Source organism: Hemitrygon akajei, chromosome 23, assembly GCF_048418815.1.
Source record: "Hemitrygon akajei chromosome 23, sHemAka1.3, whole genome shotgun sequence".
Lineage (NCBI taxonomy): Eukaryota > Metazoa > Chordata > Chondrichthyes > Myliobatiformes > Dasyatidae > Hemitrygon > Hemitrygon akajei.
In genome coordinates, this window is record NC_133146.1 from 42,208,481 (window position 1) to 42,234,224 (window position 25,744).

General features: G+C 39.4%; 1 protein-coding gene across 3 annotated transcripts in view; it reads right to left on the minus strand.

Moving 5' to 3' along the window:
* adgra1b (adhesion G protein-coupled receptor A1b) overlaps positions 1-25,744 on the minus strand; it is a 533,717-nt gene that overhangs the window by 275,054 nt on the left and 232,919 nt on the right. For all 3 annotated transcript variants that reach the window (XM_073027522.1, XM_073027521.1, XM_073027520.1), the window contains one exon: positions 24,230-24,443. In XM_073027522.1, coding sequence (XP_072883623.1) covers positions 24,230-24,443 — 214 coding nt within the window. The remainder of the gene's footprint in view (positions 1-24,229; positions 24,444-25,744) is intronic.

Genomic DNA, 25,744 nt, shown 5'->3' on the forward strand with positions numbered 1-25,744 from the left:
TTTCCCACATATCTTTTCTTCATTAGAAAATGTGACTATGCCACATTCTCTTTTCTTCTGTTATAAAATAAGCTGTGAATACCCGATCCCCATGAGAATGACAATTAACATTTCTAACCCAAAAATGATCCTTCTATTTCTATTTTTATGTTTTATTACTTTAAGCAATCCTGTATATACGCTGTCCCCTCAGTCTCCAGAGCTATTATTTTATGCTTTGACATAAATGTTATTAAATGTCTCTCACTAAGAGAGAACTGTTTCTGTTTGCTATAGTAGAAGAGTCCAAGAGCAGAGAACACGGCTGCAGAAAAGAAGGACCAGAACAGATGGGAAGGAATTTTTTAGCCAATGGGTGGCAAATTCATTACCACAGATGGCTGTGGAAGCCAAGTCACTACTATATTTAAAGCAGAGGTTGATAGGTTCTTGATTAGTAAGGGCGGGGGGGGGGGGGCATCGAATGTCTCAGGGAGAAGGCAGCAAAATGGGTTTGATTAGGATAATAATTCACCCATGATGGAATAGTGGACAGACTAAATGGACCAAATGGCCTAATTCTGCTCCTATGTCTTATGGTCTTACTTTGTATTGAATTGACTTTATTACTTACATCCTTTAAATTCATGAGGAATGAAAATCTTTATGTTAGATCTCCGTCTAAATGTGCAATCTGCAATTTACAGTAATTTGTAATAAGATATATGTACAACAGTCAATATAACATAGAAATACAATTGTATCAGCATGAATTAATCAGTCTGATGGCTTAGTAGAAGAAGCTGTCTTGGAGCCTGCTGGTCCTGGCTTTTATGCTGCAGTACCATTTCCCAGATGGTAGCAGCTGGAACAGTTTGTGATTGGGGTGACTCGGGTCCCCAATGACCCTTCGGGCCCTTTTTACATACCTGGCTCTGTAAATGTCCTGAAAAGTAGTAAGTTCACATCTACAGATGCACTGGGCTGTCCGCACCACTCTCTGCAGAGTCCTGTGATTAAGAGAAGTACAGTTCCCACACCAGGCAGTGATGCAGTCAGTCAGAATGTTCTCCATTGTGCCCTTGTAGAAAGTCCTTAGGACCTAGGAACCCATACCAAACTTCTTCAATCGTCTGAAGTGAAAGAGGCGCTGTTGTGCTTTTTTCACTACATAGCCAGTATGTACAGACCACTTGAGATCCTTGGTGATGTGTATGCTGAGTAACTGTTCATGCTTTCAACCCCAGATCCATTGATGTCAATAGGGGTTAGCCCATCTTCATTCCTCCTGTAGTCCACAACCAGCTCCTTTGTTTTTGCGACATTGAGGGAGAGGTTGTTTTCTTGACATCACTGTGTCAGGGTGATGACTTCTTCCCTGTAGGCTGCCTTATTATTATTTGAGACTAGACCAATCAATGTAGTACCATCAGCAAATTTAATTAGCAGATTGGACCTGTGGGTGGCGACACAGTCATGGGTATACAGAAAGTAAATGAGGGGGCTTAGGACACAGACCTGAAGGGCAAATGTGTTGAGGGTCAGAGGGGCAGAGGTGAGGGAGCCCACTCTGATAGGAAGTCCAGGATCCAGCTGCACAAGGCAGGGTGAAGGCTGAGGTCTCTGAGCTTCTTGTCAAGCCTGGAGAGAATTATGGTGTTGAATGCTAGAACAGCATTCTCACATAAGCATCCTTCTTCTCTGGGTGTGTAAGGACTACTTTTGATCATTAGCAAAGTGATGGAATGGTTCATCAATAGTGCTCTCAAGGGGTAATTTCTTAGTAACAGCCTGCTCACAGAAGCCCTATTTGGCTTCTTCCAAAGTCACTCAGCTCCTGACCTTGTTGTAGCCATAGTTCAACAGAACAAAAGAGCTGAACTCCAGAGAGAAACTGTCTGCGATATCAAACCGGCATCTGATCAAGTATGACATTAAGGAGCCAAGGCTAAACTGGAGTCACTGGAAATCGGGGTGGGGGGGGGGGGGGAACCTTCCACTGGTTGAGATCATACCTAGCATGAATGAAGATGATTACGGTATTTGGGCAGGACTTCCTCAGATTAGTGTTTGCGGTCCAACCATCTTCAGTGGCTTCATCAATTACCTTCATTTAGTTATAACATCAGAAGGAGCAATATTCATTGATCACAATGTCCAGGACCACTGAAGCAGTCCATTACCACAACATCCAGGCCAAGGCTGCTCACAATATTCATGCTACCAACTGTTGGGTAATGACGATACCCAACAAGAGAAATTCAACTCTCTGACATTAGTTGGCATTACCATTACAGTATTTCCCACTATCAATATCCTGGGAGTTACCACTGACAGGAAACTTTGGACAAGTAACATAAGATGGTTACAAGAAAAAGTGAGAGGTTTGGAATCATGTAACAAATTACACCCTAATTTTCAAAAGCCTGTCCACCATCTACAAGGCTCAAGGCAGGAATGGGATGGAACACTATCCACTTGCCTGGATGTGTGCAGTTTCAATAACACCTAAGAAGCTCGATACCATAGAGGACACAGCAGCCCTCATGGTTAGTTCCCCATCCACAATCATTCATGCACTCCACCACCAGTATACAATAGCACAAGAATAAATATAGAGAGATTACAGCAGCAACTCACCGAAACTCTTTAGACAGCACCTTGCAAACCCATGACTTCTGCCAACTAGAGGGACAAGGGCAACAAAAGCAGAGGCAAAAAAGCAGTTGCCTTCCAAGCCACAGACCTTCCTGACTTGGAAATGTAGTCTTCACTGACCCTGGATGGAAGTCCTGGAACTCTCTTCGTTACCATATCATGGGTGTGCCCACTCCTTGTATTGCAGCTGTTTAAGAACTCAACTCACTACCACTTTCACTAGAGAACAAAAGAATAGTAAATTTAATGGTACAACAGCCTTTGAAGACTTCGTACCTTGAATGAATATAAAAATCAATAACTGAGTTCAAAATATCTCAGCTGTTGTATCCAAGTGTAGACTAACATTTAAAACTTCTCCAGTTCAACATTATAATGATCTGTGCATTATTATGATGATGCACTTGTTCTATCAAACAATGATGTTCAGTTGTATTCAAATTCATATTTCATATGAGTAGTGGTTATGATTTATTCAGACATGAATTTTAAGTATAGATCAATCTAATGAGAAGATTAATCAGTCTTCACACTTGAAGTTTGCCATCCAATGTGTAGGAGAAGCTATTAAATAATTCTGTTCATGAGCAAAACAGTTTATAATGAACTGATTTTGACAATGTAAATCACGAGATCCAAGGAGATTAATGATGAAAGCTTTTAAAAATTTGTACTTTCTTGTGCTGTAATAATTTGAATAAATTGATAAATCTAGTTAAGTGATCAGAAAAGCATACATGCAAATAAATGAAAGAGCACAGTTAAATGCACAAAAAGTTAAAAAGGAGAAATAACATACAAAGATTGCTCTGTAGATGAGTCAAGAGTTGTAGGGGATAGAAAAAAAATCAAAACAATCACGACTTGATTAAACTGTTGAGAAGGCTCGAAGGGCCATGTAGCCAAATTTAGATAATTTTTCTTCTGTAATGTTATTTCTGAAGAGGTGCATGTTCAAACAACCAAGTCCAATAAAAAGTAAAATGTAGTAGTTTGGAGTTGTAAATTAACAGATTTTCTTTCACTGCTATTCAGAGAGGTAAAAAAAAAGCAACAGGAACTAGAGAGCTGATATGAAACCGTAGCAGTAGAATAACTTATGCGCTAATTTCACCAAAGGTAAAGATATTAAAAAGATGATAAATATGATAAAGGCTGAGCTTTCAAAAAAAAATTCTATGGGAGTAAAGTAGTGGTTAATTTATGGTGTATTTAGGAAGATTTTGATCTTTGTAAGTTTGAGGAAATGGATTGTAATATTTGCAAAAAGCTGAGACTATGGAATGTGTTCTCCATAGTTTTCAACAGCTGTCTATCTATGCTTCTGAGTTACAGATTAAAAGAAAGTCAGTGGGGTTCCCAACCTGAGGTCCCAACCTCGGTTAATCATGAAAAGACTGGAAACCCCTGAGTTAGAGAGTCTTCTGAATAAATAAAGGAAATCAACATCTTAGAGGCACTTACTGAAATTAGAAATGGTCTCAGTTAAGGAAAGCGAACAGAAGGAAATAAAACACAGAGGTAAATCTATGCCTTTTGTAGACTGATGCCAAAAGGACTAATTTAATGGAAAATGATAACTAAGTGATTGATGGTCCTCTTGAATAGTTAATAATGACTTAGAAGCTAATTTTTTCTCCTTAACCTATTGCTATAAATACAATGCAGAATCCTGTGGGAAATAAAAACTGGCAAACCTTATAACAATAGAAAGTTTCTCTCTGTACATTAATCTGTCATAACATTAGAAAGATTGCAAAACTTGAAGCAGGGCTAAATTTAATTGAATAGGCTGGAAGGAGAATTGCTATCTTTGTCATTAGCTGTCAGCTTCTAATTACCTAACAATTACAGTTAAAGGAAATCTATGAGACTGTAGGATGCTTCAAAATTCTTTTTGCTAGAAGTTGGGCAAGGGAGCCATTTTACCAGCATGTTGATGCTCTCAGAAGCTGACCATTGTGGATTTCATTCCTTTGTGAATGGAGAAACACACTGTGAACTGATCAGAAATTACCATGCAATGTTTTACAGAAGATCAGATAAAACATCCACAGTAAACTTAGTGAACCATTAAAATCACCTGGAACATAGAAGAAAGTTAGAATAAACTCAAGAAAATGAAAAGCAGTGGAAGACAAAATTAGCAGCGAAGTAGTGCAGATTTTGGAAAGTTTGAAAAAAAATTGTCAGTATACAGACCCCATCTGTGGAAATAGAAACAGAATTAACATTTCAGATTAATTCCCTGATGAAATAACAACCTGCTGGGGAAAAGCACAGACCAAGGAATAAAATTACTTAATTTGCTTCCTTTCACATCCAATGTACACAAGAAAGCATGTTTGTGCACACACAACCTATACATCTGCAGTAACATAGGGAGATGACCAACTACAGCTGCTGACAGCTGGTCACAGTTAGTATGAAATATGCCCAGTTGTTTGAGAATTTTGCCTAATAAAATTCACACAATGGGTTCCAAGGTTGATCGATTTGAGGTTGAATTTTAAGAGTGCAAAAGAAGCACTATTGTTGAAAAAGGACTCATTGATAATGTGAACAAAGAGATATTATTTCAATTCAGGACTTCAAACCCACCTGTTACAACTTAAGGTTTAGTAAAAATGTTTTTTTTCCCTGTTATCCGTGCATGAAGATACCGATACAGTTCCTAAAAGATATGACTTCAGTTTATGTTCAATATGTCTATACACACTCAACAGCCAAGTTACTTGATAGATGGGAAATTGTATAATACAATCAAAACTTGATAACCATGTCGAGAATTTTTTTGTATTTTGACTCACTAAATCTCCACTTACAGGATATTAGATTTGAAATAGTGCATGCTGGCAGTAATATAACAGATAAAATTGAATCATTCAGTTCTAGCTTTTAACAGTAGTTTCAGTTACTTTAAACAACCACAGGCTTTATTGACTTAAAATTAAGCAACACTTAAGATTCTGTTGACCTTGAATTCTTAGATGAATAGACAATTATGAGGCTCTGGTCATGAGAATTCATACTCAAGAAACTTATTCAATTCCCAGAGAGGGCAGTTTGTTTTATCTGCATTCCTGATGTGGGACTCAGTATCTCCACCTTTCATCAGCTGGGAACTATAAGCAGATAAACAGGAAAGGATGCAGCAAGTTTGTTCAAATGCACTTGCCTCAGCATTGAACACTGGTACAGTAGAGCCACGAATTACAGCAGAGTTACTTCAGAATTCAATAGTACCTTCGCAAGTTCATGATCCTGGAATTCCTTGTTGAAGAAGCAATTCAGGTTGCACCATCAGCATGAGCTTTAAATCAATTCAACGAAGACCCACAATCTTCCCATGATCAATTCATGCAGTGTCAATGCAATGAAAGATCTCCTCAAAGTAAATGCAGTAATTACTCAAATTGCAAACATTTGATTTATGAATTTTCAAGATATAACATTACTGGTTGTCTTGAGTGTGTCTTCAAACTATGAAGCAATTTTTCATGACAATGAACAATATGTCATTCAATGAATGTAGGAACACAATTGTACCATAATACCTTTTGCTCAGCCTTTTTTAATTCTATAAAGACTCTGACCTGGATTTACATATTGATTATGGTTCTTTGTGGGAATGGGTTTCAGGACTGGCTGTTGTTCGGCACGCCAAGGGCCCAGCAACGTATTCGACTCAGCTTTGGAAGCCTAGGATCTCTGGCCTGTAGGTGAATCAAAGGTCGGTGTCATGATAGGAGAGCCATGTGTCGTCGGGGGGAGTCAGAATATCTGTGGGTGTGTGCCAGAGACTCGTGATCTTTGGGCACAGAGCTCAAAAAAAGCGACATGGCGGACCTTTTAATATTATAAACCAGCGAGTTGTTGTTATGTCTCCTCACTCACTGTGAAAACCGAGGCACCTCTTTCTCCTGTGGTATGTCAAATGCCGGGTGAACAATGTAGTCTTTCAGGTAACTGCAAGTTGGGTCTTTAGTGTTGCTTCGCTTGAGTGCTTGGTGGCAGCTGCTGATGCTTTTTTTGGCCGGTGGTGGGGGGGATTGCTGCTTGCTGCCACTTACATGTGGGAGGGGGGAGCTGGGGGGAACTTTGGGGTTCTAACATTTGACTGTCATTCATTCTTTAGGGCACTCCTCTGTTTTCGTGAATGGCTGCGAAGAAAAAGCATTTCAGGATGTATATTGTATACATTTCTCTGACATTAAATTGTACCTTTGAAACCTTTCACCTTTGAAGAGTCTTCATTTAATATTTACTGGAAAGATTGGACCTCTGATCACAGAGAATACACTGACTTTTTTTTGGACAAACCCAAGGACTTGCATTAATCGAAGTTTTAACATCACATTATGCCTTATTGGACACGTAAGTGTTGCTCCTTCATAATCAAATCAATTGGACTCCAGATACATAACTACCAGTAAAATCTCCTCTGATCAGTGTTTAATTTTATTCATATGTTTTGTCATTTATATTTCTCGCAACAATTATTGACCTTGATGGTGTGAAGGGAGATGACCTGTGTGATCTGATTATTTAAAGTTCCCTTCACTGAAGGACATAATGACCAGCTATATTTCTTTGACAACCCTGCATCTTCCATCATCATTTCATGGAGCCATCTCACACCTTTGCAATGGTGGGGTTTAAATTTTTGAGTTGTTCGAGCAGTACACAGTTTTTATACCAATTTGGATATTGCACTAGACAAAAATAAGTATGAAGGCTTGAATTAAATTGAATACAAAATGGAGGGTCATACATTTAGTAAAAGCCACAGGACATCTCTATTACCAAGCCAGTTGAAATTGTCTGGGTTCAATATAGAGACATTAACATTTGTCATCTCAGTAGCAGACGTAATCAACACTACAGAAACAATGAAGCACCACATGTCTAAAGAGACCAAAGAGAAGTAAGAAATTTCTGTTTGTTTATTATGGTAATGACAGTTACAATGTAAGTTCATGGCTGGATGGATTGGTCTTGTGCTCTAAAGGTTATAGAGATTGTACAGGAAGGTATGAATGAGCTTGAGGATCAGGCATGATTCTCCTGAATGGCTTCACAGGCCTGAGCAGCAAATAGTCTAATTTAGCCCAAAACATAGGCCATAGACCCTCCTAGTAAATTGTTGACATATGAGCAAACTTATGATTTTCTATGTAAACTTTTTAAGACTGTTGAGTAATGAAGCTGATATCAGATATATTTAAATTTCTAAAATCTCTATGCAGTTATTTTTGTACTGTTAATTATATTCTTATATAATATAATAATAATTAAATATTAATTCATACATGTGTTAATATCTTCAATAAAAGCAAGGAAGTAAAGTCAAACCATTAAAACTATGAATATTTCTCACCCTTAAATTTCTTTTATAAAGTCACAATTCAGTTACATTTGTCTTCAGCATTGTAGGCTTTCTAAAAAGGAGCTTTTTAAAAAAAATTACACATGTTCACATCTTTAACAGGCATACTGCTGTCAATCCCTGTCTTATTAATTCAGGAAGTGGATGGGCAGGTTGAATGCCAGTGTGACTTGAAATTAAAGCTCACATCTGAAGATCCTGATTATTAAAATACTCTCCAATATGACCTTTGCTGAATAGTCTGTTTTCAAATAACTTTAAAAAATCAAAAGATATTGCCCTCACCCTAGCCGGTCTGAAATTTAAAACTAAATTTTTTTCTCCTTCCCAGTTCTGATGAAGAGCCATTGACTTGAAGTGTTAACTTTGTTTCACTTTCCACAGATTCTACTAAAGTTGTTGACTGTTTCCAGCACTTTCTATTTTATTTCATGTTGTTCATAAGTCTGATTATCATTGGGTACTTCAACTGGTAACTGATAATTGACATATTATTGTCACCTGTACTGAGATACAGTGAAAAGCTTTACTCTGCGTGCCATCCAGACAGACCAATCCATATTCTCACTCCCCAAACTGTGACTTGAAACCCCACTAAAACAGCTTCTTTTACTTACTGTCAAGTCACCTCTTTCTCCATCATGGTGCATACATCCCAACACCACATTATTCCCTTATTATGGTCCTGACAAACCTATAGCTCTAGTTATGAATTGATCATCCCTTCATCTCTGGTCTTATTTCAATAAATTGACATTTTACCAAGTGGTGTTTCTTAAATATGCCTATAATTAAAAGAGGAAAACATAAAGTTAATTTTTAAATAATCTAATCCTATTTAATTAGTGTATGGATTCTGCCAAGCATTATCCGATTTTTTAAACTGTAAGAAACAAGGTAAGGAAGAGCAAGAGTTATTTGAATTTGTCAAAATACTTGATGTTTTCTTCAAGGCATTGTCAGATTTGCTGAAGCAAAAGTTGTGGATCAAGTAATGAGATTACGATAGTGCATGAGTCCTGACTTTTTCAAAATTGGAGTCTCAGGGCTCTCTCTAACTGTTGGGATGCAATGTTGCAACTGGTCAGGCTACACTTGGAGTTTTGTGTACAATTCTGATCATCACTCCACAGCAAGAGAGTGGTGCAGAGGAAGAGCACCGAAGAGATTCACCAGGATGTTGTCTGGAATCAAGACCATTAATTACAAGAGGAGATGGGGTATGCTGGCTCTATTCTCACTGAAACACAAGTGGCTGAGGGATGGAGGTTTATAAAATTAATACACACACTCACTATATGGGACATACTTTCTGCCCAGGGGGAAGGTACAGGAGCCTGAAGACCCAAAACTTAATGATCCAGAAAGAACTTCTTTGCCTCCGCCATCACATTTCTGAATGGTCCACAAACCGATGAACACTACCTCATTGTTCCTTTATTTTTTGCATTATTTGTTTATTTTTGCATGGTCTCATTTATGGTACTTTATAGATTTTTATGTCTTTGCACTGTACTGCTGCTGCAAACCAACGAATTTCACATCATATGTCACTGATAATAAATCTGATCTGATATGGTAGACAGTTGAATTTTTTTTTTCAGGCTGTAGAATCTAAGAATAGGTATAAAGCAGCCTTTCTCAGCCTGTTTGCTCTGGAGGAACCCTTGAAATAATTTTCAGGTCTCAGGAAACCCCTGCAGAAAAGTTATTATATCTACAGCTCACGGTATGTTACTACGATCAGTAACTTGTAGACATAATAATCCAAAAATAATTGTCAATGCTCTTTTGAGTAGAGAATGAATTTTTAGTCAACATTTCTTGAAAAAAAGGTAGTTAAGCTTGGCTTACCTTTCTTGAAATTAATCTCTTTCTTTTTCTTGAATTTTAAAAACTCATAAGGCAAACATAATAAATTTCTGTTAAATAACTTAAGTCAAAAAGGAATTTAGTTTCTCTAAAGCTTGGTAGATTTAATTTAAATAAAGGTTGTACATTTATTTTAGTTAATGCTATTCACAAAATGAAAATTTATTGACAATGTTGAATGTTAAAGTTACTAAAAACCATAATCCAAAGCAATAAGAATGAAAATATATCCTAAGACAATTTTATACAAGGTGACATGATCAGGCTCAAATATAAGCCTAACACGTGAAACCTGTGCTTTTTTTTTGCTGCACAAATACCCAATTTGGGGTCGAACTTGAGATAAACACACATAGATTTCATCTTCAACAGAAATGGGATGATATCTATCCTTGCTCTTAATGCTTATTAAACAAGAGAAAGCTTGCACACACATGTAAGAACTTGAAAACTGCATGAAAATGTCCACTGTCTTCCTATGAATGGCAGGATTCTCTTCTTTCACAGAAATCCAGACCCTGTTGGGGGCAGGTCAGTAAATCTCATCTTCATTGCATGATCAAGTGCAGCTCACAAAGTTCTTCCTCTTCTCTCAAAGTCAAGTTCTCAGGCTGAGCAGAAGATTCAGAGAAAGGGTCCCTCACCCAGTCATACACTTGTGTTGAAAGGGAGGAAAAACACTGTTTAATTTTGTTCTGCAGTTCTTCAGGGTGGTTTTCAATAAGACTCAAGGTTTTCTGATCCTTCCTCACTCTCAAGTCCAAGCAGCAGTGGGAATGTTTCAAGATCTCCTTTTGCAAAGATTTTTCCAAAGATTCAGTTTCCTTTTAAATCCAAAAATTTTGTCATTTGAAGTCAAAATATTTTCTCCAGGGCCTTGCAAAGACTCGTTCAGCTGGTTCACATGATGAAAAATGTCTGCTAAGTAGGCTAGTTTCTGCAGCCATTCTTCATCTTCAAAGCACTCAGCAAAATCTGGCCTACTATTTTCTTAAAAGTACTCCTGCAATTCACCTTTCAGCTCAAAAACCCTGTTGAGAACGCTAAGCCACCAGACTTCTGTATGTAGCAGCAGATTAGTGTGCTCTTTAACCAGGTTTTCACATAGCGTTTTAAACATTCTTCTTGTTCTTTATTTAATAAAGTTAACCATTTTTGTAGCATCATCCAGAACTATTTCATTTCATCTCCAAAAGGTTTTGATATCAGCACCTCTCTGTGAAGAAAGCAGTGTGTTGTGACAACATCAGGATTTTCTTTTTTTTACAAGAGAAACAACACCTCTCATGGATCCAGCCATTGATGGGGCACAATCAGTACAGATGCCAATACAGTTCCTCCAATACAGACCCTTTGTTTCCACATATGAAGACAAAATATTAAATATACTTTGGCCTTTGCTTGTTTCGGGCAGCTGTTTGCCACAAAAAAGTTTTCTTGAATTTCACCATCATTTACAAATCTTATAAATGTTACAATTTGGCATTTATTGGTGAACTCTGTTGAGTCATCAACCTGGATTGAGAAACTGTTGCTTTTCAGTTTATCACACAAAACCTCTTCAGTATCACGTGACATGTCATCAATATGTCGACTTATCGTACTGTTTGAGAGTGGCCACCTTCTTGCCCAACAAAAACCATGCAAACGCCCATTCTCAAGCTGCTATATGTGGCCTGTGCTCTTCTAATGCACACAGAGGATACGCTACAGGCTGCAGTCACAGTTCGCCAAAGATGCAACGGCTTTCAGGTTAATTGTTGGTCTCAAGAAAACAACGATACTCCATCCAAAGCCCCTTCATGGCATTTACAACCTACCTCAGATAACCATTGACAACCACCCTCTCACCACAGTTGAGCAGTTCACCTACCTGGGCAGCATCATCTCCAATGACACAACCGTAGTAAGGGACATTGACAATTGACAATCAACTTGCCAGAGCTAGCAGTGCCTTCAGTTTCCTCCCGAAATGTGTGGAAGAACCACCAGCTGCATCTGTCCACAAGAATCCAGCTGTACAGGGCTGCTGTCATCACAACACTGCTATACGGCTCCGAAGCTTGAGTCTTGTAACACAGGCAAATCCAGTTGCTCGAGTGCTTCCACCAGCTCTGCCTCCGCTCCATTATGAGCATCAGCTGGCAGGATCATGTCTCCAACAACGAGATCCTGGAGAAGGCTCAACTTCCAAATATTGAAGCCATTTTGCTGCTCAGGCAGCTCCACTGGTCAGGACCCGCGTATCGCATGGACAACTCCAGGTTACTGAAAGCAGTACTCTACAGAGAACTCTCTCAGGGCAGGAGAGATCGTGGTGCTCCATGCAAGAGGTACAAAACCAACTTAGGCAGCAGCCCTCTCAGGCAAATAGCAAGCCAAGGAGTGGCAGCAGCTGCCTTGTGACAGAGACCACTGGAGATCGCTGATCCACGTGGCAGACAAGAATTTTGAGGAATCCAGAAGAGTGACTAAAGAGAAGAGGAGATGCAGGAAGGATCCTACTACCCAAGCACCTGCATCCCAGCTGTTCCCGTGTCCCTACTGCTCCAGAGTCTGGAGATCCAGAACTAGCCTCGATAGTCACCAACAATCATGCCGTCACTCCTGAGGGCTCTTCTTCCCTCCTGATCTTCACGAGCGAAGAACCAGCCATCATCACCATTGATTGTAAAACCTGTTCAATTTCTTGTACTGCATCTTGTCTGAGCCTTTTACCCACTATAATCTTATACGTTGCCATTGGTAGGTTCTCACCAACTGTGTGACTTTCCTTTTCTGGGTAATAAGTTCTGCTGCTGAATAACTTGTTTCCTGACCATTTTAATGACTGTGACATTATTAACAAAAGCTTTACTCTGTTTGTTTTGAGATTCTAATAGCTGTTTAAAATATCAGCACTTTTGCATGTCATATGGCTGTGATTTGTAATTTAGTGTCTTTTCAATTTTGCGGGAGCCATTGCTGCATTTGTAAGTTTTTGCTACAGACTGGGCACAATGGAATCAGACAACTCGGATCACCAGTTCATGGAAAACCCATTGATAAGTAGCTTTCATTGTGAAGATGGACATTTTTGTGTCTGTTCTTGCACTAGTGCAGTGAAATTACTCAAGATTGTTATTCTAAAATTGCCACATTAGACCACCAGACATGTCTGTAAAACACAGAGGTTAATAAAATATAAAAATGGGCAAGTCTATTCAATCTCGGAAAACATTCTTCATGCTCTTCATCAGCCTATCGTCTTTCCCTCTGTTCAATACAGCACTCACCAATTATCCATGTCCTCTCCTACCTCGCGTCAAAAACGGAGAATGGTTTTAACCAAATAATCATGTTCCTACTGCGCACTGCCATACTGGCCTGAGAGACCTTTAATGAGACTGCTAACAGGGTCACTGCCCACCACTGTGAGTGCTAGTATTGTGCCTTGCGCGAAGTTCAAAAAGACAACTTTTTTAAAAATCTCTCACAGAACCCTGAGCGACCTCTCGCAGAACCCTAGGTTTCCGCTGAACCCCAGTTGAGAAAAAGTGAGTGTGACAAATTTGAGGAGATTTGAGAAGCAAGATTTCTATTGAGGGTTGTGGTTGTGTGGAGGAAACTGCCAGAGGAAGTGGTAGAGGCAGATACAATTACAGTCTTTAAAAGAATCTGGACAAGTCTTGGACAGCAAGCGAGAACTGGGATAAATGTCTAATGCTGACAAATAGGATTAGGCTAGATAGTCCATTTCCGTGCAGCACAATCCTATGATTCTATGCTACTAATTCGACTGTTATATCAGTAACAACAAATGAAAAGTCAAAATGCAGATAGGGCAGGAATAGCAACAGAATCAAAAATCATGTTCTATAATTATAGACCGCTCTTCTTAAATCCCTGAAATTTTCGGAGTGTCCTCCCCCTACCTAACATCATTATCTAACATTATTCACACATCAGTAATCCACATATTGTAAGAAGGAAGATTATGCAAATGATTGGCTTTAATATTTGAAAAGGATTTCTTGCAACCTGCTGTCTTCATCCTTGAATAGGTTTTCAAACCACAGTTTGCCCATTTTCTCCTTTCTGTTCATTTATTTTTATTTCTGTTTTTATAACCACTAATGGATTGAATTCTCTCACCAATGGGCTGATGTTTGAATTTCTATTTTTGATCAATAAATTCACAAAATTGCTTTGTGTGGATTGCATTTGAAATGACAGGTTGGTACAGAGATAAAATAGCAATCAAGCTATCAATCTTAATGATTAGCATTCTATTTTTAAAACATTTTTGGAAATGATGTTTTGATTCTGTATCTATAGCAACAGGTCTCACCCACTAGCAACACATATTGAAAATTTCTGTCTCCCTTCCTATGATGTCCAGGTTTCTTGGTTATCTTCCCAAATTATTGTTATATGTTTATCAGAAGTGAGGCTTCTCATCAGAATGATGGATTCACGTGATGCTTGTTTGGTGCCTGCACTTGCAACATTATTTCAGATTTTATAAGATACTTACTGATATGAACACAAACTGATGTGTCATAAGTTAGTACAAATCTAAAGTAAACAGATGAAATAATTTACCAGATAAACATGTCAATCTTCGTTGATCCAGCCAAGTGCTTTTGCATTATTAAATATAATTTACTTTGAAAGATGTCTTCTGCCACATGCACTCCTGATTTAAGTCGAAAAAGTAGGGTCCTATTCTTAGATTATTATTAACCACCAAGCAATAAACAAAAGATGAATGACATCTGTGCTTTGCACCTTTTAACCACGGTAGATCAGACATTAAATTGAGTCTGCATGCTAACCCCTTTTATTTACTGTAATTACTTCATTTATTTTATAACAAGATCACAACAATTAATTTGATTACATCAGTTCAAAAATTCATGATGGGAAACAGAGACTGCAACTGTGTTTTAATGATATTCTGACAGCCATACTGTGATGCTTTTCAGGCGCACATCTGTTATCCAATGTTGATCCATTCTAGTAATCTGTCTAGAAAGTTCAAGTTTGGTTTATTGTCATCCAACTGTACATATGTACAACCAAATGAAACAACGTTCCTCTGACCACAGTGCACCACAATGCATACAGTATCACACACAGCATTTAAAACAAAGTATTACTAAAATAAGTTTAAGCAATATCATTCAAAATTATCTATGAGCCAATGCAGGCAAAATTCCAGAACCAGAATCAGGTTTAATATCACCGGCATATGTTGTGAAATTTGTTAACTTACAACAGCAGTAGAATGCAGTACATGATAATAGAGAAAAAAAAGTAAATCAAGTACAGTAAATATATATACATATTATAGATATATATATAAAATAGTTAAATTAGAAATCGTGCAAAAACAGAAATTATACTGCAAAATAAAAGTGAGGTAGTGTTCATGGGTTCAAGTCAAGTCAAGTTAAGTCAACTTTTATTGTTATTTTGACCATAACTGCTGGTATAGTGCATAGTAAAAATGAGACGACGTTTTTCAGGATCATGGTGTTACATGACACAGTACAAAAAACTAGACTGAACTACGTAATAATAAAAAAAAACAACACAGAGAAAGCTATACTAGACTACAGACCTACACTGGACTGCATAAAGTGCACAAAAACAGGGCAGGCATTACAATAAATAATAAACAGGACAGTACGGCAAGGTATCAGTCCAGGCTTTGGGTATTGAGGAGTCTGATAGCTTGGGGGAAGAAACCGTTACATAGTCTGGTCGTGAGAGCCCGAATGCTTCGGAGCCTTTTCCCAGACGGCAGGAGGGAGAAGAGATTGCATGAGGGGTGCACGGGGTCCTTCATAATGGTGTTTCCTTTGCGGATGCAGCATGTAGTGTAAATGTCCGTGATGGCAGAAAGAGAGACCCCGATGATCTTATCAGCTGACCTCACTATCCGCTGCAGAGTCTTGCGATCCGAGATGGTGCAATTTCCGAACCAGGCAGTGATGCAGTTGCTCAGGATGCTCTCAATACAACCCCTGTAGAATGTGATGAGGATGGGGGGTGGGGTGGGAGATAGACTTTCCACAGCCTTCGCAAAAAGTAGAGACGCTGCTGGGCTTTCTTTGCTATGGAGCTGGTGTTGAGGGACCAGGTGAGATTCTCCGTCAGGTGAACACCAAGAAATTTGGTGCTGTTTACCATCTCTACCAAGGAGCGTCGATGTTCAGCTGAAAGTGGTCCCTCTGTGCCGTCCTGAAGTCAACAACCATCTCTTTTGTTTTGTTCACATTAAGAGACAGGTTGTTGTCTCTGCACCAGTCCAAGTCTGTTTAGGAATTGGATGGACACCCAAGCAGACCACAATGCACGAAGTTAGCCAATGCAACTAATCAGTGTGAGATATCCTCTCCTCTTCACAATTAAGTTTCTGAAATGATGACCAATCAGCTAATTGATAAGTATATAAAGGTCAAGCGTTCAGAGGACACACCACAGGGCACTGATGATGTCTCCTCATATGGTGACGATACGTTTGCAATTGAATTGCCAAGATCGGAGATCAATTCAACCCAACCATAATTCAAAGAGTATAACAGTACACTAAACAGTAAAGTTTGCTGACCAAGCGATGAGACCTTGGTGCGGGCTGAGTATTCATTAGACTCATAGCCTGAGAGCAGAAGCTGTTCCCTAATCAGACATTCCTAGTCCTGATGCTCCTGTATGTCCTTCTTGATGGCAGTGGGTCAAATAGATTGTGGAATGGGTGGTAAGGATCCTTAATAATGCTTCAGGCCCTTCATCTGTAACACTTCCAGTAAATGTCACAAGTAGGGGTGAGGGAGACCCCAGTGATCCTCCTGGCAGCTTTCACTATCCTCTGCAGGGTCTTGTGTTCTGATGTCTTGCAGCTTCCATACCACACAATGATGCAGCCAGACACGACACTTTCAATGGTGCTCCAACAGGAAGTTATTAGAATGAGGAGCTTATAGAAAGTTGTTAGAATGGGGAGCTTTGCATGCCTCAATCTTCTCAGAAAGTGCAGATGCTGTTGTGCCTTCTTAACTAATGAGGAGGCATTGTGGGTCCAGGTTAGAGTGTCCATTATGTGCACACCAAGGAACTTTGTGCTCTTCAGTCTCTCCACCACTGAGCTATTGAAGTGCAATGGAAAGTGGTCCACCTCCGCCTTCCTGAAGTCCACAATAATCTCTTGTGTTGTCCACACTGAGCTTCATGTTGTTATTATCATACCATTTGATGAACCTCTCTACTTCTACTCCATTTGCCGATTCATCATTGTTGCCATGAATCCAATCACTGCTGTATCATCACCAAACTTGACGGTGCAATTCAGAATCAGAATCAAGTTTAATATCACTGGCATTTGTTGTAGAACTTACACTTTTGTTGCAGCAGTACAATGCGATATATAATAATAAAAAGTCAATAAAATTGAGTGGGAAATAAGTATTAAAATTTAAATTAAGTACGTAGTGCAAAAAGAGAGCAAAAGTAGTGAGGTAGTGTTCACGAGTTCATTATCCATTCAGAAATCTGATGACGGAGGGGAAGAAGCTGTTCCTGAAATGCTGAGTGTGTCTTCAGGTTCCTGTACCTCTTCATTGATGGTAGCAATGAGAAGAGGGCATGTCCTGGGCGATAGGAGTCCTTAATGACGGATGCCACCTTTTTGTGGCATCACCTTTTGAAGGTGTCCTTGGTGCTGGAGAGGCTGGGGTCATTAATGGAGTTGCCTGAGTTTATAGCTTTCTGCAGCTCTTTCTGATCCTGTGCAGTAGCTCCATCATACCACACGGTGATGTAACCAGTTAGAATGCTCTCCATGGTACACTTGCGAGTCTTTGGTGACGTATCAAGTCTCCGTGTTTGAGATCCAAGTCTGAGCTGGATCTGGCAGTGTAATCGTGAGTCAGCAGTGCGAACAGCAGTCAGTTGACCACACAGCCCTGTGGGGCAATAATGTTCAGTATGATTTTTTGTCTTGTTTTTGGTCTTGTTTGTCTGGTAGATTTGAATTTGGAGCTCCTTTCCGGGGAACGCGCTAGACGGTAGCGCGATATTAATACGCAGCAGCCCCTCTGGACTCTGGATTGGGGATTGCCAAACATTATGTGGATTTTCTAGTGTAGTCTGTTTTGTCATATACTTTTGTGACATCATTCTGGGGAACGTCTTATTTTTTAACTGCATTGCATTTGTGGTTTCTAAATGACAATAAACTGAATCTGAATCTGAATGATGGAGCTTCAGATATTGCCGCCAACTAGGACTATCTGTGGTCTTTCCACCAAGAAGTCCAAGATCCAGTTGCAGAGAAGGTTGTTAAGTCCAAGTGAGGACTGTTTGCCCACAAGCCTCTGAGGGATGATCATGTTAAACGCCAAGCTGAAGTCAATGAACAAGATCCTGGCATGTGATGTATTGCTTTCTAAGTGGGACACTATGGAATGGAGGTCCGAGGCTATGGCGTCATCAGTGGACCCATTTGAGCAGTAGGCAAACTAGAAAGAATCCAATGTAGCTGGAATGTGGAATTCTATATAATCCATTACCAGCCACTTGAAGCACTTCATGTTTGATGAGGTCGGTGCCTCTGGGCAGTAAATGTTTAGGACAATTAACATCTCTCTCATGGGCACTGGAATGATGGTCGTGACCTTGAAACCTGCAGGGATAGTGGACTTAAGCAAAAGGAAGTTAAGGATGTCCATTAAGACCTCTGTTAGCCCAGCTGTGCAATCTCTCAGCATCTGACCCGGTATGCTGTCCGGACCCACAGCATTGCTTGGGTTTACCCTGGCTAGGATCCTCCTCACCTCATCTGTGGCCAGCAAGCGGCCTTTTCCTCAGGGGAGAGGGGGCTTTACTCAATGCCACATACTTCATCATTCCAAATTGTGCATAAAAGGTATTCAGCCTAATCGGAAGGGAGCTGTCGCTGTTACCGATTTGAAGGTTAGATTTGTAATCTGTTATAGTTTGCATATCTTGCCACATGTGCCATGTGTCTCTGGTACTTCTTGGAGAGCTGGTGGTGCTCTCAGTGATGGAGGAACTTTGCTGAGCACAGCAAAAAGGGAGAGAGAGATTTTGTATTTCTGCTAGTAGTAATCTTTAATGTAGATCTTGAAATGAGAACCATATTTTTCTCGCCTCCATGTACCATTGCAGCTCAAGTAAAAGTCAAAGAAAACCTCACGCTCATTAACTGACATGGAATGTGGCCTTTATATTTATTCAATGTGGGCAAAACAGCAATGACAGCAAACCCAATTTGACGTAATTGATTATTTTCCTTGCTATTTTATTCAAATAGCAAATTCATTTAAATTATAGATTCTATTGAGTGCATGTTATTGTCCAGTAATGGAAATGTTATCTGAAACAGCATTTGGTGTGAGATGAAGATGATGGAGAAAGCAGCAAAGAATTCACAGAATACCATTGATATTGGTGCATCTCACACAAAATCAAATCAAATCAAGTTTAATTATCAGATAGATAGATAGATACTTTATTCATCCCCATGGGGAAATTCAACTTTTTTTCCAATGTCCCATACACTTGTTGTAGCAAAACTAATAACATACAATACTTAACTCAGTAAAAAATATGATATGCATCTAAATCACTATCTCAAAAAGAATTAATAATAGCTTTTAAAAAGTTCTTAAGTCCTGGCGGTTGAATTGTAAAGCCTAATGGCATTGGGGAGTATTGACCTCTTCATCCTGTCTGAGGAGCATTGCATCGATAGTAACCTGTCGCTGAAACTGCTTCTCTGTCTATGGATGGTGCTATGTAGAGGATGTTCAGAGTTTTCCATAATTGACCGTAGCCTACTCAGCGCCCTTCGCTCAGCTACCGATGTTAAACTCTCCAGTACTTTGCCCACGACAGAGCCCGCCTTCCTTACCAGCTTATTAAGACGTGAGGCGTCCCTCTTCTTAATGCTTCCTCCCCAACACAAAGAAGAGGGCGCTCTCCACAACTGACCTATAGAACATCTTCAGCATCTCACTGCAGACATTGAATGACGCCAACCTTCTAAGGAAGTACAGTCGACTCTGTGCCTTCCTGCACAAGGCATCTGTGTTGGCAGTCCAGTCTAGCTTCTCGTCTAACTGTACTCCCAGATACTTGTAGGTCTTAACCTGCTCCACACATTCTCCATTAATGATCACTGGCTCCATATGAGGCCTAGATCTCCTAAAGTCCACCACCATCTCCTTGGTCTTGGTGATATTGAGTCACATACATAGATACAAACCATACATAGATACAGTTGAACCAGACAGCATCCCTCTGGGGCCAAGGTGCAAAACATTCTGAATAGCAAGTAACTGATACAAAATAGCAAGAAAAGAAGCATGTTCACTCAAGAAAAAAAAGAACATTATATAGCCCAACACCCTGAGCAACAAGTGCCTCAAAGTGCCTGTGACTTGGCTTTGATTCTGATCTCTGGTACTATCCCTATGTAGTTTTCATGTTCTCTCCACTACTGTGCAAGTTTTCCCAATATTTGCTAGTTGTTAGATTATCTATAAATTGCCAGTCATGTAGGGATGGTAGAGAAATCTTGGTGATGTTGATGGGCACGTGTGAGAGAAAAAGTTACAAGGAAAGAAAAGTTTTCATTGAGAGTAGGGGAGATTCAAACAAGAGGACATGATTTGTGAGTTGGGGGGCAAAAGTTTAAGGGTAACACAAGGGGGAATTTCTTTACTCCGAGAGTGGTAGCTGTGTGGAATGAGCTTCCAGTATAAGTGATAGCGGCAGGTTTGATATTGCCATTTTTTAAAAAATTGGATAGGTATATGGACAGGAAAGGAATGGAGGGTTATGGGCTGAGTGCAAGTCGGTGGGACTAGGTGAGTATAAGCGGCGGCATGGACTAGAAGGCCCGAAATGGCCTGTTTCAATGCTGTAATTGTTATATGGTTATATAGAAATAGGATTGATAGGATGTTCTTTGAGAGCTGGTATTGACTTGATCGACTGAATCTAGAATTGGCTTGAACATCAGAAATAGAGGATAACTATACTCATTCTATTTATGGTGTTCTGATAACCAATGATCTTACTTGAAGTACTCTTTATCTTATTTCATGCTCTTTTTATTTATTGCTATTTATTTATATTTGCATTTGCAGGTTGTTTTTCATTAGCCTTGTTTATAGTTACTGTTCTATAGATTTGCTAAGTATGTCCTCAGGAAAAAGAATCTCAGGGTTGTATGTGATGACATGCATGTACTCTGATAATAAATTTTACTTTGAACTTTGAATGACTCCTTCGGTCTAAAGGAATATGAAATAGTAGATACACTTTCTAAGCAAATTTTTAAAAAGAATTACAAATGACCATTATTTATTTCAAGTATTCAAAATATCTGAAAAACTTGTTTCAAATCAAAACTGAAACCACATGTGATGCCCCATTCCCATACCTGCAATCTTCAGTGCATCACTGAGTTTGAAACCAAGTCGAAACTTCAGAACTCCATTTAGTTCATTACTTTTCCTTGAGATTATTACACATTACCAAATACTCTCAACCCACTTGAGTCATTTTGCATCCATACTTTACTCAAATGCTTTATTTAATCCAAAACGTCTAATGTCTTTACATCTTAGTGTCCTGCAGCGATGCATCTTTGAAATCTTAATGCTATTCTACATTTGATGGAAAAGGCTGGGAGGGACATTAACACAAGAGGGAGTGCTGCTGCCTCACAGCTCCCCGGACCCGATTCTGTGTAGAATCTCCATGTTCTCCTGGGTACTCTAGTTTCCTCTCACATCCTAACAAAATGCTAGCAGGTTAAACAATCACTGCAAGCGATTTCTGCAGCTGAGAGGAAAAACAAACTGAAGGAGAAGTGAATGGCATGTGAGAGAGCATGTTGTAAAATGACAAGGGGAAGTGGAATAGGACTGATGGGACTACTCTGTTGTCCATCAACAATCACCCAATGGACAGACAGCCTTCTTTGGTGCAGTAATAATTAAAACATCAGCCATAAACTGACACTATCTGTTTACATAAACAATCTGCATACGTACATTTTGTCTGTTTCTTTAAAAATCGAGCAAAGCCACATACATTTCCTTTTTAGTTACTTGGAATTATAAGAATCCTGCAAAACTGGGAAAACTGCAGAAAAGTGCAAATCTTTGATTTATTCAGGCTGCTGCCAGCATGACCTGCGGTTTAGTTAGGCACACACATTCATAACTATTACAGAGTTGTAAATACAGTATTTTATCTGTCACTTCCACAACATTTCACACCCTACACATTTCTACAGAAACCTGCTGTACCCAGTCTTCATCCCTTTACCTTACACCAGACTGGGTTTCTGAACACGTTATAATTCAGCTATTGCGATGAAAAGTTTGGATTACTGCATTTCAGAAATGCAAATCAGTAAAATGTCTTTGTCCTGATCCAGATGGGTCTAATCTTTTTCCCACTCCTAGAAAAACAAATCATCTCATCGGACAACCTGATGCTAATCCTTGGGAAACTAGCTACTGGCAAGGGTAAGCGTAAGCCAGCAGCAGTAGAGAATACTATAGCGAAAGCTGCTCCAAATAAAAGGTTCCTATGCTGAGCTGCTCATGATGGTCAGGGTAGTCTAAACTTTTCATAGAAAAAATGAAGTATTATTAATCTTTCGCTTCAAAACAAAGTATATATTGACAGATATCTGTGATACTAAATATTTTAGACCACAATTACTTTATGGGTGGAATAGTGGCAATGCCACTAAAGTTACTGGCTGACAGTTCCAGTAACCTGGGTTCACACCTGACCTCTGGTGTTGTCTGCATGGAGACTGAATGTTCTCCCTGGGACTATATAGGGTTTCTCCCACTTGCCAAATATGCATGGGCTGCCCCAAGTGTATGCCAATACAACTGGTAACAAGGTAAGGTGAAAAGTTCTGGGAGGAATCAGTGAAGGAATGAGGTTTCACTATCAGCCAGGCTCAAAATATCAGTTTTGAGAAATGCCTGATTTGAATTCAGTTTAATATCTTCCTGACAAAAGACTGATACAAAGATTAGATGTTCAGTTATGTTACTACAGACAGTGTTAATTCAATTCCCAGTCCAAATATCCAGTCAATCAATTGCAATATACACCTCTGGAAAGGAGCACAAGCATGAACTTCAGATGTACTTTCTTCATGTTGTGATCTGATAGATTCGGACCATGTGCAATGTGCAATTTTCATTGAAGATCAAGTAACAAATGCTCTCATATGAATCATAAAATAACCCAGTGGAGGAATACTTGCGTCTTTAATTCAATGACATTTACAATGTCATTTGCAGCAGACACATTAACAGAGTTAAGGCTGTGTGTTGTGCGTACGGGCTATGCCGCAGCCTACGCCGTAACCCTGATTTTCACTTCTGCGTCGCTCTATGCCGTAGTGAGCATGCGTTGGTGTGCACCAAAACGTTAGTTGGCGGTGGGGTTTCTATGCCACTGAGTTGAGTTTCTTCGTGAGAGACATGGACGAGGAAATGCATTCCAAACATTTTTGCATGTCGGCAGGTAGATTTGATGATATGGTTCGTCTATTTCGTATCGGTGTACACATAGCCTACAAACATGGTGGAGAAGAAGCAACCGGAAATGTGTAGGAGGAAATGCGATGCTACCAAGCGGACCTATCACAGTTGTTGCCGCCTGCGTCGCCGCAACGCGAGTAACTTTTCTGGAGAGGTGCACGTCATCCTACAGCGTAGGGTACGGCGTAGGTATGGCATAGGGTACACGTTGCCTACAGCGTCGATGCGACGCACAAGTATAAATCAGCCTTTAGCATATGAGCATGAGCTCAAACGTGTTTATTATACAGATTTATGCAAGAATTTATCTATCATATTTGTCCTAGATGAACTGCTAAGTCTCCAAGTTTAACATTAAATAAAGATCAGAGTGCAAACCATACAATCATATGATTTTTGGCACCGTCTTTTAAGTTATTAATGTAATCAGAGTTCTAAATACTTTAAGGATGCCCAGAACATTAAGCGACGGGAAATCTTCATAGCATCTGTAATCATTTACCACTCCAGAAGGTGGCAGTCACTACTGAGGGCATTGTATTTGTGTGCCACACTTCTTTAGAGCTAAGTGTTTCAAGCCAAGGCACAGACTTAACAATATTGAATTTAAATGCAAATATGTACAGCAATATATGTCCTGAACTAGGTTGTAATAAAACAAAATAATAAGCAAAGGTGAATCAGTAAACAGCAAGCAATTTAATATTAAATCAACAGCAAACACAAAGGAAATTCTTACCTGGTTATTAAGCAACAGTCATGAATCATAACTGGTTCAACCAATATTTCATTATCTTCATCTGTTACCATTACTTTTCCATTATGTCGCCATTCAATTTGCATTGTTTTATCCACATATGTTGCAGTGCACAGAAACAGTAACCGATCCCCATGGAATACAATTTGACGGTGAGAGGGGATCATCTCAAACAGAGGCAATTCCAAAGGGCCATCTGAAAATTAATAATTGTAAATGAACACGGTGAGTAACTCTTCAAATTGTGTTTAATACCAGTACAATGTACAAATAAATGTAAAAAATTAAATATACTATGATATTATAATGCTGTTTCACAATTTTCATGGCAATTAATTCACAATTAATAATTGTAATCTCTACATTGTATGCTAGAAGTGTATGGGTAGTCCAGGGAGGAGTAGCAATTCTGGTGAAGGGGCTTGTCTCTATTCTGGGCCAGCTCACTCACCTTTGGTCCCCACTGGACACTCAGCTCTCACCTGTGGCTCCAAGCAGCTGTTTGCATGAAACAGCAGCCAACCCCCGGTACACTGCTTCGACTGCGGACTAAACCAGGAGAGAGTAGCAAGCAGGCCTCATACCCTGATGAGATAGAGACATGCCTGTCCTAGCACGTGAAGGCAGCTTCAGCAGACTGGGGCAGATTAGATTCAACTTTATCGTCTTTGTGCCGAGTACAGATACAAAGCCAAATGAATTGCAATTAGCATCTCACCAGAAGTGCAAAAGAACAGTGTTATTTACAAAATAACTGCAAATAAAAAGTAAGTGCTGCAGCATTCAAATATAAAAGTACTGAGACAGTACAATATGGGTGCAATAGATGAGATCTACAGTGAGATATAGTGGCAACTCTGCAACACTTTGTGAAGAGCGAAAGGCATGACAAGGCACAGGGAAATCATGGTCATCCATTGCTACCAAGGAAGACCCCAGTTTGTGACGACTACTCATACCTCTGGGCCTGAATTTCTGAGACAAGAGAGTGGAACTGGTCCAATGCAACAGCTTTTCCATTTTAAAAATTCATCTATGCATGTCTCCTGTCATCATCGGATACGACAGACAACCAACAATGTGTCATGTTAAATACGACAATTTTCATTGTCATTGGACAGATTACTTGTTTTTACATATGTAAATTCATATTTGGAGTATTGTAAGCAGTTGTGGACCCCTTATCTAAGGAAGGATGTGCTTAGATCCTTTGCATTGGACAAGATCCAGAGGAAGTTCATGAGAATGGTCCGAGGAGTGAAAGGATTAACATACAAGAAGCACTTAATGGCTCTGGACCTGTACTCGACGGAGTTTAAAGGAATGTGGGGAGGGTGGAGTCTCATTGACACCTATAAAATTTTTGAAAGACTCAGATAGAGAGGTTTCTATAGTGGGAGAGTCCAGGTTCAGAGGTACAGCCTCAGAATACAAAGACATACCTTTAAACCAGAGATGAGGAGGAATTTTTTTTAGTCAGGGGATGGTGAATCTGTG